This window comes from Onychomys torridus, chromosome 3 (genome assembly GCF_903995425.1).
Source record: "Onychomys torridus chromosome 3, mOncTor1.1, whole genome shotgun sequence".
NCBI lineage: Eukaryota > Metazoa > Chordata > Mammalia > Rodentia > Cricetidae > Onychomys > Onychomys torridus.
In genome coordinates this window covers 30,927,106-30,941,874 of record NC_050445.1, presented here as the reverse complement: position 1 = coordinate 30,941,874, position 14,769 = coordinate 30,927,106, and the positions used below count along the sequence as shown (strand labels likewise).

The following is a 14,769-nucleotide window of genomic DNA, read 5'->3' as shown; positions in this document are numbered from 1 at the left end:
CGCACGCCCTTAATCCCAGCACTCAGGAGGCAGAGCCAGACAGATCTCTGTGAGTTTGAGGCCAGCCTGGGCTACCAAGTGAGTTCCAGGAAAGGCACAAAGCTACACAGAGAAACCCTGTCTCAGGGAAAAAAAAAAAAAAAAAAAAAGATTAAAATTTAGGCAAGTTAATACTAAAGTTCACACAGAAAAGACAAAGAACTATGAGGACAAATCTGGCCTTATCAGACTTAAAATCACACTAGAAAAGCTCCTATAATTTAAATAGTGAGCTGATGGTCCAGAAACAGACTAGTGGAATAGAATGCATATAAATAGAATCAACCATACATGGGATTTTCAGCCATGTACACTAATTGGCAAGGATTTGGGCATCTCAAACCACTTGGGTCAACAAAATTTAGAAAGATTTTTCTATTTTCATTTTACTTATTTATTTACTTTACGGCTGTGAGTCTCTGTGTGTATGTATGTGTACCACATGCATGGCTGATGTCCATAGAGGCCAGAAGAGGGCATCAGATCTCCTGGAATTACAGGCAGCTGTAAGGTGCCATGAGGGGCTAGGAGCAAAACACTGGTCCTCCACAAGAACAAGTGTCCTTAACCACCACTGGGCCATCTCTCCAGCCCCCACATGGATTTCTCAAAGTTTTGTTTTCATTATTTTTCATTATTATTTGTAGGTGTGAGTATGCACACGTGACAGGTACCTGTGAAGGCCAGAGGTGTTAGAGTTCCTGGAGCCAAAATTATGATGGCTGTGAGCTGCTTGATAAGGGGGTCTTTGGAACAGAGCTTGGGTTCTCTGGAGCAGCCAGTGCTCAAAAGGGCTGAGCCATCTCTCTAGCCTCCCAATATGAAGGGTTTTTTTGTTTTTCGTTTAGTTGATTGGTTGGTTGGTTGGTTGGTTGGTTGGTTTTTCGAGTAAGGATTTCTCTATGTAGTTTTGCACCTTTCCTGGAACTCGCTTTGGAGACCAGGCTGGCCTCAAACTCACAGAGATCCACCTGCCTCTGTCTCCTGAGTGCTGGGATTAAAGGTGCGTGCCACCACCATCCGGCCCAATATGGAGTTTTTAATAACAATACCAGGACACTTTTAGAAAGAAGTTAGATTATAGTATAATTTTATATTATTGATAACAAAGCACAGACTTTTTATTACAAAAGAAAGAAAATCGGAATGCTTAAGTACTAGAAAATAAAAGGTAAAAATTCTCTTTAACCTTGGATAGAAAAAGGGTAAGACCTCAAACTCCTAATCCCAAGATCCAGGATAGGCACCAAAACTACACAGCGAAACCCTGTCTTGAAGGGAAAAAAAAAAAAAAAAAGAACTTAAACTCCAAAGCTAATTAAAAGAAAAGACTGATAAACGTAACTATATAACTTAAAACTTTGTTTTCCAGTTCAAAAATCACCATAACAAACCAACAGACAACTGAACATTGGAAGAAGCTATTCATAACTGCCACAAAGGGCTAATATAATATCCCTAATATACCAGGAGATCTTAAAAGCAGGCAGAAGCCAGGCATGGAGGTACATGCCTATACTCTGGTAGTCAGGATGATCTGGTAGTCAGGATGATCTCAGTTCAAAGTTACTCTGGGCTAAAGTTTCAAACTAGTCTGGGCTACACAGTGAGACCCAAACACAATGCTGGTGAGAATTCAAGTTGATCCAATTACTAGGAAGAAATGTAGTAGTACTAATAAAACAATGTATGCATTATTTTCTTGGGTGTAGGGGTGATGGCTGTGATATTATTGGGGATTGAATTCAGGGCTCTCCTTAGCCCTTTTAAATTTTGTTTTGTTTCGTTTTGAGAAAGGATCTGACTCAGTAGTCCAGACTGGCCTTGAATTTGCAATCAATCCTCCTGCTTCTGCCTCCCAAATAGCTGGGATTACAGCTGTGACTCCTTTTACCGTTACTAACAATCTAACTAAAGAATTATCTCCAACAATGTGAAAATACAGATGTATACAAGGTTGTTCACTGTAGTAGTGTTAGTAACAACAAAACACTTGTAAACAACTTAAATGCCCACATACAATATAGAAAAGTGGAATAAGACCCAAGGGATCCACATAAAAGAGTTATGTGGTCACAGAGATTTAAAAAACAAGAAAGAAAACCTCTTCGAACTAAACATGGAAAGTTACAGAGCAAACTAAAAAAAAAAAAAAAAAAAAAAAAAAAAGGCAAAGAACAAAAAAACATACATAGTATGTGTAGAACTGGTTTTGATTCCAAGCATGGAAAAAATAAAATAAAATAGGGCTGTTGAGGTGACTCATGTGTAACACTTGCCTTAAAAACCTGACCACCTGAGTTTAATCCCTGGAATCCAGTTCTACAAGTCATTAGACCTCTACAGGTACATACATTACAGCATATGCATGCTCACACATATGCACATACACACAAAATAAGTTAAAATGTAATTTAAGTTTAAAAGAAACACACACACACACACACACACACACACACACACACACACACACACACACACTGGAGATGTTTATTAGTAGACAATGGGTTTTGAATTGGTAAAGCCCTGGGTTCAATCCTCAGCACATCCATGCATGCATGCAACGAAGTGCATCTTGTACATCATATGCAAAAATTATAACCAGAGTTAGTGATACAGCTCAGTTAATAGAATGCTTGCCTAGCATGCACAAAGCCCTGGATTCAATCCCCAGCACCATCTAAACCAGGTGTGGTGCAGGTGGAGACAGGAAGATCAAAAGTTCAAGGCCACCTTCAGCTACACAGCAAGTTTGAGGCCAAACTAGGACACATGAAATCTTATCTTTAAAAGAAAAAAAAGGGGGAGAGGGGGTGGATTTGTGGCTCATCAGTCAATAGCAGAAGACATGATGAGCTCAGTTCCAAACACCCACATAATAGCTCACAATTGTTAACAACTCCAGTTCAGGGTAGGGGGGACCACAATGTCCCTTCTGGCCTCCAAGGGACCAGGCATGCAGATACATACAAGTAGGCAAAACACTCATACATGCCACATACATAAAATGTAAAAAAAAAAAAATTAAAAATCCTTTAAAACAAATTTTAAACTCTTAAGGGTTAGGCAAGATAACATGCACACATGGGGGATGGAGAAGGCTCTCACTATGTAGCCTTGGCTGGCACTGAACTCTAGAGAGAGATCCATCTGCCTCAGCTTCCCAAGTGCTGAGATCAGAGATGGGATCTCCAGGAACTCAAGACCAGCCTGGACTACATGAAACCCTATCTCAAAGGAAAACACAAAACAGAATAACTTGTTACACGAAGTGGATAGGGAAGAATTAGAAAGGAGGGAAATGAGAGAGTTACAGGAGGGATGAGGAGGTAGTTACATTTCTGAGTTTATCTCTCATAACTTCTCAGGACCATTTAATATTTCACGTGCCTAAAAAAATAAAAACAATGCTATACAAAATATTTACTATATGTTGTGAAGCTAAAGGAACTATATAAAAAATGTAATATAGCACATTTATTTCTCACAAGGTGATAGGTTAGTAATTCTAGGACTCCATTATATACACACTAAATTCAACAAATAAAAATGCCGTAGATGAGCCAGGTGTGGGGTAGTTCATGCCTTTAATCCCAGCACTCCTATCTCTGTAAAAATTCAAGGCCAGCTTGGTCTACAGAGCCAGTTCCAGGACAGCCTGGGCTGTTACACAGAGAAACCCTGTCTCAAAAAAACAAAACAAAACAAAAGTTGTGTAAGAGCTGAGTTTCCCACTATTGAAGAAAAAATTAGGAGTAGGAAAGGAGAAAAACTAAAAGAAGCCCTGAGCTGTTAGTCTACAAGGTAAAAAAGCTTATGGAGTTGGGCGGTGGTGGCGCACGCCTGTAATCCCAGCACCTGGGAGGCAGAGGCAGGTGGATCTCTGTGAGTTCGAAGCCAGCCTGGTCTACAGAGCTAGTCCAGGACAGGCACCAAAGCCTCAGAGAACCCTGTCTCAAAAAAAAGCTTATGGTTTGTATTGTATGCAGACAGGGAGATCTAGAACAGAGGTGCACATATGTGGATAATATTGTAGTTCCTAGTTCTGTCTACTGGGAAAGCCTAGACATAACGTCAAGTTTACAGCCAAACAGACCTTGATTTTTAAACACTGTTCTCCATAAAAAAAAGGGACCAAGGGTGCCAGGTACGGTGGTGCTCATCCTTAATTTCCAGCATGGAGAGGCAGAGGCAGGCCATCTTGAAACACCAAAACGGATGGTGGGGAGGAGGCAAGGGACCAGGGCTCCCATGAAAACAGAAAAACCATATATCAACATTAAATCTAAATCGCACTCACTATATTGGATAGGAAAGGTGAGCTATCTGTAATAGAAAAGTAAATGATGATTTCAGAAATAAAATGCAGTGCCTATAAAGAGCAAAAGCCTTAACGGTCAGCACTGTAGAGCAGCACCCACCAGCTGTTCAAAAGCTGTGCAAACCATCTGAGTTTCTATGCCTGAAATTACCAACGCTCCTGATGGCAGACTCCTTTACACCTGTTCTGCTCTATCACAAGCCCTCCACAACACTCTGAAAAGGAGCAGAAAACTCAGTTTAATCCCTAGAACACTGGCAACAAAAAAGAGTAAGCAAGCAGAAACCAGCCCCATGCTAATAGTTAACACAAACCCAACAGGCTTAATAAGAACTCTATCTCACCTTTGATTAAAATGTCCTACCAAGGAAAGGAGTCGTCCCAGCACTCTCTTGACAAGCACAGCAGGACCCTGTCCCACCCCCACCCAAAAAGAAGTCAAAAATCAAAAAATAGCCAAAAGGTGCAATACATACTCACTTAGGTTTATATTAACACCAAGACTTCATCATTAAGGATAGGGCCTACAAAACAATTTTTAAAAATAATTCCAATCCCTAATGGAGGGAGGGGGGAGAGGAGGGCCGCTAGGGAGTAGGAAGTGTGAGACAAAGTTTAGCATGGCCAGTCTAGCCTTGAATTTGGTGCTTGGTGATAGGGTTCAGGTGTAAGCCACCACACTCGTCCCAAGCCCCTAATTTTCTTTTTGTTTCATTTTTTATTTATTTATTTTTTTTTTTTTGAGATAGGGTCTCATTATGTAGCGTAGGCTCGCCTGGAACTCAATATACAGACCAGGCTCATACAGATCCATAGTTACCTCTGCCAACTCCTATTAAAAAAAAAAAAAAAAAAAAAGGCTAAATATTCTCCAATAAGAAATTCATTATAACAAGGATGAAAGCAGAGTTAAATGAGGAAAGCTTCCAATATTTTATTAATAAATATTCTGTCCTCAAGGCATTTATAATTTTAACATATTTCACTTAAAATATTTTTTAAGTTTTATTGTCTTTGCTTGTGTGTGTCTGTCTGTCTGTCTGTCTGTCTGTCTGTGAGTATGTAGGGTACCCAGAAGCCAGAGGAGGACATTCAATCCCTTGGAGCTGGAGTTAATGGACAGCTGCGAGGCACCCGGCATGGCATCTCCTGCAAGGACATGCACTCTTAACCACTGGAGCCATTTCTTCTGCCCCCAAGCATAATCTTTCCTGCAAAGAATCATGAAAGTAAGATGTCGCAGGTGTTCCCTCAGGAACATCTATTCCATCTCCGGCAGAGACAAACCAAGACTGTTCCTAGGCTAGTGACAGCCACAGAGACGACTCAGGACCACTACTGACCCAGCTGTGTGGCCTCAGATACTATTCCACCGCGTTGTGCAGTCCTGGGAAGGTGATTCAACTCCCTATCCCTTGGATCCCTAAGTTGTAAAATGGGGATAATAATAACACTTATCCAAGGTGTGAGAATTAAATGTTAATTAAAGGTTTAGTGTAATCAAACAGGGCCTAAGACTGATTAAAACATTCAGTAAGTGTTCTGGTGAGTTTCTAGGGTTCTGTATAACATAGAACTGCCCATTCAACGGTATTACCCAACAAAATTCTTCTATCCCCATGTACAAAGGTCTCCATTCAATATGAAGGGGAAAATATTATAAGACATTTAAAAGCTAGGTCTTGTGGTACAAGACTGTATTCCTAGCTACTCAGGAGGCTAAGGTTCAAGGCACAAGTTCAAGGTTTGTGTGGGCTATAGAATAAGTTCAAGGCTAGCCCAGGCAACTTAGTGAGACCCTGTCTCAAAAAGTGAAGAGGGCTGGGGATATAGGTAGTGGTAGGCGGCTTTGCCTGACATGGGCAAGGCCTTAGGTTCAATCTCCAGTAACACACACAGACAGGACATTCATAAATTACTCAAACTGACTCAACCATTTAAAGCATCTGCTACCTAGATTATTACAATAGCCTTAGTGGTCTCCCTGGCTTCACCTTCATTCCCCCCCTCCAGTATTCTCACATACCAACAGAGTGAGTTTCCTCCAGAACTAGGAATCAAATGCAGGGGTCCTCAGATATGCTAGTCTTCTACACACTAAGACCAAGAAGACCAAGAATGATCCTTATAAAAAGATGTCAACTCCTTGACACCTCAACCCAAAGGAAATCATCTGCTTAAAAGTAAAATCCAAGCTGGATGATAGTGGTGCATGCCTTTAATCCCAGCACTCGGGAGGCAGAGGCAGGTGGATCTCTATGAGTGAGGCCAGCCTGGTCTACAGCTCGAGATCCAGAACATCCAGGGCTACACAGAGAAACCATGTCTCAAAAACAAAAACAAAAACAAAAAACAAAAACAAAAGTAAAATCCAAAGTACTTAGCCCTGTCTACAAAACTAGTGATCTCTTCCACTTCCCCCCAAACAGGCATTCAATTCTTCCTAGGTTTTCAGGCATGGTCCACACTCAGGATACTGAACTTCTTTTTCCGTTGACCGAACACTTCGTTAGCATCGTATGCACAAGGCTCTCCACAAATGCACCACAGAAAAGCAGCATTACCAACACACTGAATGTTGTCAGCTGCCAAAGTGAACAATTCTTAACTTTAAAAACACTTCGTTTTACTTGTTGTTTGAGGACAGAGTTTCACTATTTGCCCTGGCTGGACTGGAACTTGCTATATAGACTAGGTGGCCTAAAACTCACAGAACTCTACCTGTGCCTCCCAAATGCTGGGATTAAAAGCAGTATTTATTTCTTATCTACCTTTTTTTATGTTCAACTCTACATTTGTGAGTTTCATCTATGTTGTTGCATGAACCAATAGTGCATTCTTTTTTACTGCCGAGTGTTATTCTACTTTTTTTGTTGTTGTTTTTGTTTTTGGAAACAGGGTTTCTCTGTAGCTTTGGAGCCTTTCCTGGATCTCACTCTGTAGACCAGGCTGCCCTTGAACTCACAGAGATCCACTTGCCTCTGCCTCCGGAGTGCTGGGATTACAGGCGTGCGCCACCACCCCGGCTGTGTTATTCTACTTTATGAATATACCAAATTTGTGCAATCTACTGTTAATATTTGGATTGTTTTAGTTTGAGGATAATTATAAACCATTTTGGGGTACTGGGTTTTTTGGGGTTTTTTTGGTTTTTGTTTTTTTGGTGACTTTTTTTCATCTTTTTTGTTTTGTTTTTTAGACAGTTTCACTAAGTAGCCTGGTCTAGCTTCAAATTTGTGTTCCCTTACCATCCATCTCCAGAATGCTAGTTAACAGTCATGCACCATTATGCCCAAGGCTTTTTAAAAAAAATATTCACTTACATACAAATTGCCAAAGTTGTTTGTCTTTCAAAGAAAGTTAGTAACATTTTATATTGTCAAAGACACTGGGAACTGAACATTTCAGGAGACAACCTGGCAAAGATACGTCAAACCAAAAACAGCTGTATCTTCTAACCAATTTTTTCAAGGAATTTCTTACTGAATACCTGGCATGAGCCAGGTTCTCTATTTGAGTTAATCTAAGGAAACAGAGATACCTACAAAATTTTGGTTAAAGGGTGTAAATCGTATCACCATTAATAAATGCAAGGTGCAGTAAAGTAATAACAGAAAAATGACTTTTAAATGTTGTGTGTATGTGGAATTAAAATGCCAAAAAAATACTAGAGTCACTAAAAAAATTTTCAAACAGCATTAAAAATATGACAAAAAGTACACACTAGTTTAAAAAAAGTAACAGATTAAATACATAAAGCAAACTCCAATTTTGTTTTAAAAAATCCTATCTCAAACATTAAATAGTAGTTATCCATGAAAGATATGGACTTTCATATTACTTTTATTTCTCTATTTTTTTTTTTAATTTTTATAATACATTACTCTTATAAAACCTAAAGAATGAGCCAGGCAGTGGTGGCGCACACCTTTAATCCCAGCACTCAGGAGGCAGAGCCAGAGGGATCTCTGTGAGTTCAAGGCCAGCCTGGTCTACAGAGCAAGATCCAGGACAGGCACCAAAACTACTCAGAGAAACCCTGTCTCAGAGGGGGAAAAAAAAAAGCCAACTAAAGAATATGTAACTACAAAGATATATGTGTTTAATTTTAAATAGGACACAACATTCTAGTACAATCCCGCCCCCCACCCCCAAGACAGGGTTTCTTTTTCTGTGCAACAGTCCTAGCCATCTTGGAACTCACTTTGTAGACCAGGCTGGCCTCAAACTCAGAGATCGGCCTGCCTCTGCCTCCTAAGTGCTGTGACTAAAGGCGTGCGCCACCCCCGCCCTGCTCCATTCTAGTACAATTTAAGCAGAACAATGATGTAGTTTTTCATAGGATGATATCAAAGTCTTGCAGCAGCACAAGGAGCACCTGCATGCACTGTCTTACCTCCACCAGGACTTGAAGACCTTTTCAACTTTTAAATTGAAAAGAAACTCCCTAGGAAAATCCTGCCCATCTCTCAGCTCACTGACCCCAGGGTATCAATTATACATCACAACCTACTGGTTACGGGTCCTTTTATTTTCTCCCTTGCAAAAAAGCTCAGGCCGGTTAAGGGACAGGACTCCTCATCACCAAGGATGCACCTAAGTTCAACAGTCTCAACCCAAGAAGCTGTTCTAGTCACCCTGAGCTAACGCTGCATCAAGGAAGACCCTTTCTTCTTTCTCAAAAGAAATTAAGACAAATTCAGGTTCCCAGACAACAGATAAGCCTGATAAAGGTACCTGCCATGCAAGTCACAATCTGAGGCCCACCCCAGAACACACACCATAACACACAACAACAAATTTTAGAAAAAATAAAGAAATCATCCAGGTAAAGACTGTTTATCTACCCTACTCTGCAAATGGATCTTTTTTTTTTTTTTTTTGAAAACTGAGGGTCCTTTAGGGACCAATTCTCATGTACATAAATAATGTTTAGTAATTAATATGTTAAGTAATACGTCACTGTGTTTAAAAAGTGACTCACTAGAATAAATATCAATCATAGGAAAGGCATATAGATTCTAAATTATCAATATTTAAAAACTACATGTGTACCACTTTAACATCTCAAAGATTGGTGGTCAAAAGGACCTTGGGCTCACCCGAGTCACCTCCACAGATGAAATCACATGTATATGTGATGAAGATAGATACTGGCCTTCTTTATTGCCTCTTCAATGCCTGTGTGCAAACTGGTACTTAAATGTGTGACAAAAATAGCCAGAGGTTTATCATGAAACACCTAGCATTAAGACACCTAATTTAAGACCAGAAAACTGCAGGTGGGCATGGTGGTACATGTTTTTAGCCCTAGCACTTGGGAGGCAGAAGCAGGCGGATCTCTGAGTATCAGGCCTGGTCGACAAAGCTTTCAGAATAGCCAGGCCTATACAGAGACGCCGTGTCTCAAAAGAACCAGGGGGTCGAGAGACTGCAGCCCAAGCCTGAGCACCTGAGTTGACTCCCCAGCACCCACATGACAATAAAATTAGCTTTAAAAACTTCAAATCTACAATTTATTAACCTATCAGATCTGTGAATTACACAGTGGGGCATATGTCTGTCAAATAGTCCCCTGGAAACCTCAACCTTTCTGAAACTGGAACTAATTCTTGTTTTATTCTTTTTAGAATCTAATGTTGGGTAATCTTTTCTGGTTCCTTGGAATGTTGTGGAAGCAGAGAATGTAGGCATAGAATCGGAAGGGTCTAGTACCTAGTACCTACAAATTTCACCTTTGCATATAATCAAAATACAGGAAAACATTTACTAAGTGGCAGACATTACAATACCCTTTTGTCAGACTGCTCAAGTTTGCCTTTACACAAAATGAGTACATAACTCGGCCTTTTTTTTTTTTTTTTTTTTTTTGAGCTGAGGATCAAACCTAGAGCCTTGTGCTTGCTAGGCAAACGCTCTACCATTGAGCTAAATCCCTAACCCCATAACTCTGCTTTTAAAGTGATAATTTTGTGTGTGTTATTTGTTAGGAACACCTAACTTTAAAACTCAGTAATTGAAAATTAAGTCAAACTCTACCTAATTAGTCATCACCCCTGAAAAGAACCCTGTAGTATCAATGGTTTTCTCTCCCCAGACCAGTAGAGGGAGACTAAGGCATCTGGCCTGGTGGTGCAATGTTTCTGTAAAATTGGGGAGGGGGGGGGGGGGCGGTATTTAAATGCCCTGCTGTCAATCAAAGGATACTTCCTACAACCACAGTCACCATAACAGCTATAACTCCCAAGCGGGCTCCCGTCAAGATACAACATCCAACGGTGCCCAGAAAACCTGCCTCACCTAAAGGTGACCGCAGGCTTTGCCACAACACCCAAATAAGGACTTTGGGAGCCCAACCCCAACTAGTTTCTTTGTTTAAATGCCTGCGAATCCCTCCCACGCTGGAGTCAAGAGGCTGTGGCGCCGCCCTTTATTAGCCTCACACTTTGATTACAAAACACACGAGTCGGCGGCCTGGCTGCGGAGGCGGCCCGAGCTCTCCGAAACGTCAAACCTGCGGCGCGGCGGCGGCGGCGGCGGCGGCATCCGAGGGCAACGTCCGCCACCGCACCACCCCAAAGTTGGCTGGCCCCGGCATCCGGGCCACCGCCGTGGGCCGTCCCGGTGTCGCCCGAGACCGCACTCAGTGTAAAGTTTGAGGCGCGACGGCGACGCCGGGGAGGATCTGCGGCGACGTGCCCCGACCCCGGCCGCCCGCCCCCGGCCGCAGGGGGTGTGTTGCGGGGTGGGCCGGCGGCCAGCCAAACTGCGCCGTGACGGGGCCCCGCACCTCGCGAGCCGCTCGAGTCCCTCATCTGTTGCTCTGTTTACACGCCGCCCCGCCGCGGGTCCCGTCGCGCCGCCCGAGGAAGTTTGATAAAGAGAGAAGGGGGCGCGACGGGACCCGCGGCGGGGGCGACGCGCGGCCGGACCGAGCGGCTGCCGCCCGGAAGCGAAGCAGGCGCCGCGGCCGCCGAGGGCAGGCGTGGGGCGGCGGGAGCCCGGGACGGCGGCGGCCGGCGGCAGCCAGGGCAGTGGGGGGCGACGGGCTGCGGGCCTGCCTGCCTGCCTGCCTGCGCTCCGCCGCCACCCGAGCCGCGCCGCCCGCCGCGTCCCCTCGCCCGGGCTTCCCCTGCCAACTTCTCCGCCGGCCCCTTTGTTCCTGTTTGTTGTGGCGACTCTTCGCCCGGGCCGGCCGAGCCCACCGGCTCCGCTCCGCAGCCTGCCCGGCAGGCGGGGAGGGCCCCCACCCCCCCGCTCTCGCCTCCGCTCGGCCCGGGGGCTCAGTGCCCGGGTTTCGGGACGTGGGGCGCGACGCGGCGGCCCAGCCCGGGGGAGGCGCAGGCGGCAGCGGCGGCGGCTGGCCGGTGGCCGCGGGCGACGGCGGCGGGGCTGAGGGGAGGGAGGGGGGGTTTATTTACCTGCCGTGGAACCAGTCCTTGCAGACATCGCACTCGATCATGAAGCGGTTCACGTCGTACGGCTGCCGGCACACACAGTACACGGGCGGAGGCGGAGGGGGAGCCGAGGCCCGACCCGGAGCCGACACCGACACCGCTGCCGCGGCGGCTCCAGCTGCTGCTCCCGCGGCCACCGCCGCCGCCGCTCCGGCCATCTTTAAAAAACACACACACGCTCGCTCGCTCGCTCGCTCCTCCGCTCGCCGACTGGAGCGAGCGCAGCCGCCAGCCAGCGCCGCCTCCTGCAGCAGCCGGAGCAGCAGCCCCGGCGGCGGCGGCGGCGGCGGCGGCGGCGGCGGCGGCTGCGGCGGCGGCGGCGGCGGCGGCGGCGGCAGCAGCGGCGCCTCAGTGCGCGCGCGCGAGCGAGCGAGCGAGCAAGGTCGCGGCGCAGGGGCGGGGGCGGCGCGCGCAGTGCGCGAGGCCCGGCCCGCGGCTTCCGGCGCTCGGCGCGGGGCTGTGCGTCTCGCGCACGTTCCCAGCCGCGGCGCGCGCTCCCTGCTCCTTCCGCGGCGACCCGCGCGGCGACCGGCTGGAAGGGCTGGCGGCTCGGGGAGGGGGCGGAGATGCCGTGAGGACACGCGCGGCGGCGGCGGCGGCGGCGGCGGCGGCGGTGGTGGGCGCGCGGCTCCGGCCGGAGGACGGCCGCGGGAGCGTGCGTGGAGCGGGCTTCGCTGGTCCTGAGTTTAAGTCCCGGCCGGGGGCCGGGGGTCCTGCCGTGCGAAGAAGGGTAGACGTGGTGGTTGGTTCTGTTCAGAGGCGGAGAAGCCACGAAGTTTCAGCCCTCCGGGGTCGCCTCGCCTCACGTCAGTTAGCAGCCGCCCACTGGAGAGGATGCCACCCCCGGCGTGCGTGGGCCCCAGCCGGGGTGACGCGTCAGGCGGCTGTGCCTCCCGAAGTGGAGGAATGCCTTGTGAAACGCACTCAAACTTCCGAAAGCGTCGCGCACAAATTCCCCGAGGGCAACTTGGAAATCGGGGTGTTGACTGCAGCCGCTGTGGGGAGGAAGAGCCCCGACTCCGGGAGGAATTCCGCTAGCCTCCGTCGCCCAGCGGGGAACCGGTCTTGAAATGGGCTTGGGGGAGAGGATGAAGGACCGGCGTTTTTATAAAGAACCAGACGTGGCTGTGACTACTCTGCTATGCTAATTGGGAAGGTGGGGAGAAAATTTGAACCGTCTTTTCCCTGGGAAGAGAGATGCTACAACAAAAAAAAGGATCGTTGAGTAGTCTTCGGTGCAGCCCAGGCCGTCACTGTTTGCAGTGAAAGATGAAGCCAAATCAGACTGAATAAAAGCACCTAACAAATATCGAATAGAGAAGAATGAGCCGTATAGAAAGACTGTTGAGGGTTATCAAATCAAGTGTTGGAAGCTGAATTTCTGTGAGCGTTTATATCCGGGGAAAGCAATAATGCTCCCTAGGTAACTTTTTTTGGTTTGGGAAGATGGGCAGGTGAATCAACTCACTCTGTCCCCAAGCAGTAAATCTCCTTAGTCTATTCTAGCCTTTTTTTGGTTGTTGTTTTTCGAGACAGGGTTTCTCTGTAGACCAGGCTGGCCTCGAACTCACAGAGATCCACCTGGCTCTGCCTCCCGAGTGCTGGGATTAAAGGCGTGCGCCACGGCCGGCCGGCTTTTTTTTTTTTTTTTTTTTTTTTTTTTAGGAAAATGAGTAATTTGCCACCGTCTCAGAACTGGAACTAACCTTGTTTCTTCATTCTACCGAGTCCTTTCTGTACTACACCACAGTTTCTCACTTCACAGGAAAAGAAAAGAAAGGCCTGAAAAGCGTGCTTGACACAAACTCAATCAATTTGAAGCATGTATAATTTTAATGAATTTGAAGATATGTAATTTTAGCACATATATAATGGGTTGACCAATTCCCCAAAGATCTGTTAAAAATTATGGCTAATAATGCCTTCCTTACCTCACTGAGGCAAGAGGAGAGGAAAGAGGGAGGTAACGAAGAAACATAAAAGAATGAGTTTAGGGGTTGGGGATTTAGCTCAGTGGTCTGGGTTCGGTCCTCAGGTCTAGAAAAAAAAAGAAAAAAGAAAAAGAATGAGTTTCACGTTTTTATAGAGGTTCCGTGAGGTCAAAGGACAATACAAGCGGTGCAGGACAGGCACCAAAGCTGACCTGTTAAAGCCAGAGGCATCCATGCAGAAAGCAGCCTGGTGCCTAGCGTTCTCTGAGGGCACACCTGGGAGAGTTAACACTGGGGAGGAAATAAAGAGGGTATGGGTTATGTACAGCCTGTACTCCAGTTGGTAAGTATACTACGGAAAATGGAAGTCGTTTCTCCTTGTTGAAAAAGAAAGCACATACATGGGAGAAGAAAACTAGAAAACCTTTTCTGGTAGGCTAGTAATAGCGGTATCAAGCTCTATTTGTAGAAATATAAGTATGTTCATACTCTGTCCCTTGAGAGGATCTGTGAACAATGAATTCATAAAACAATGAGTCCAGAGTTTGGCTTCTAAATACAATCCTCTATTTTTCTTAGCAAAATAGTTGACTCCAAGACTGAAGGAGAAAAAAAAAAATTGCAAGATGAACTTGGGGCCTTAATTGTGTGTCAGATAAAAGAATTCAAGAAAACCTGCCGGGCATGGTGGCGCATGACTTTAATCCCATAATTCAGAAGGCAGAGGCAGTCAGATCTCTGAGTTTGAGGCCAGCCTGGTCTATGGAGCGAGTTTCCAGGATAGCCAGGGCTACATAGAGAAACCCTGTCTCAAAAAAGCAAAGGAAAAAAAAAGGGCGAAAACTAATAAAGCAAGTCAAAAGGCTACAGGCCAACGTGCATTTGTTGGACTGAATTGAGAGTAAGTGAGCTTCATGATTATTGTGTGTGGGAGAGAGAGATGGCACACATGCTGTGGGACAGCACACACGCACTTGTGGGAGACAACATAGTCAGTTCTCTCCTTCCACTGCTCTATCTG

At 45.8% G+C, this 14,769-nt stretch overlaps 1 protein-coding gene across 1 annotated transcript in view; it reads right to left on the bottom strand.

The window, feature by feature from the left end:
• Kdm7a (lysine demethylase 7A) overlaps positions 1-12,131 on the bottom strand; it is a 58,183-nt gene extending 46,052 nt beyond the window's left edge. The window contains exon 1 of the mRNA XM_036181006.1: positions 11,782-12,131. Coding sequence (XP_036036899.1) covers positions 11,782-11,975 — 194 coding nt within the window. The 5' untranslated portion in view covers positions 11,976-12,131. The remainder of the gene's footprint in view (positions 1-11,781) is intronic.
• Positions 12,132-14,769: the final 2,638 nt, after the last annotated feature.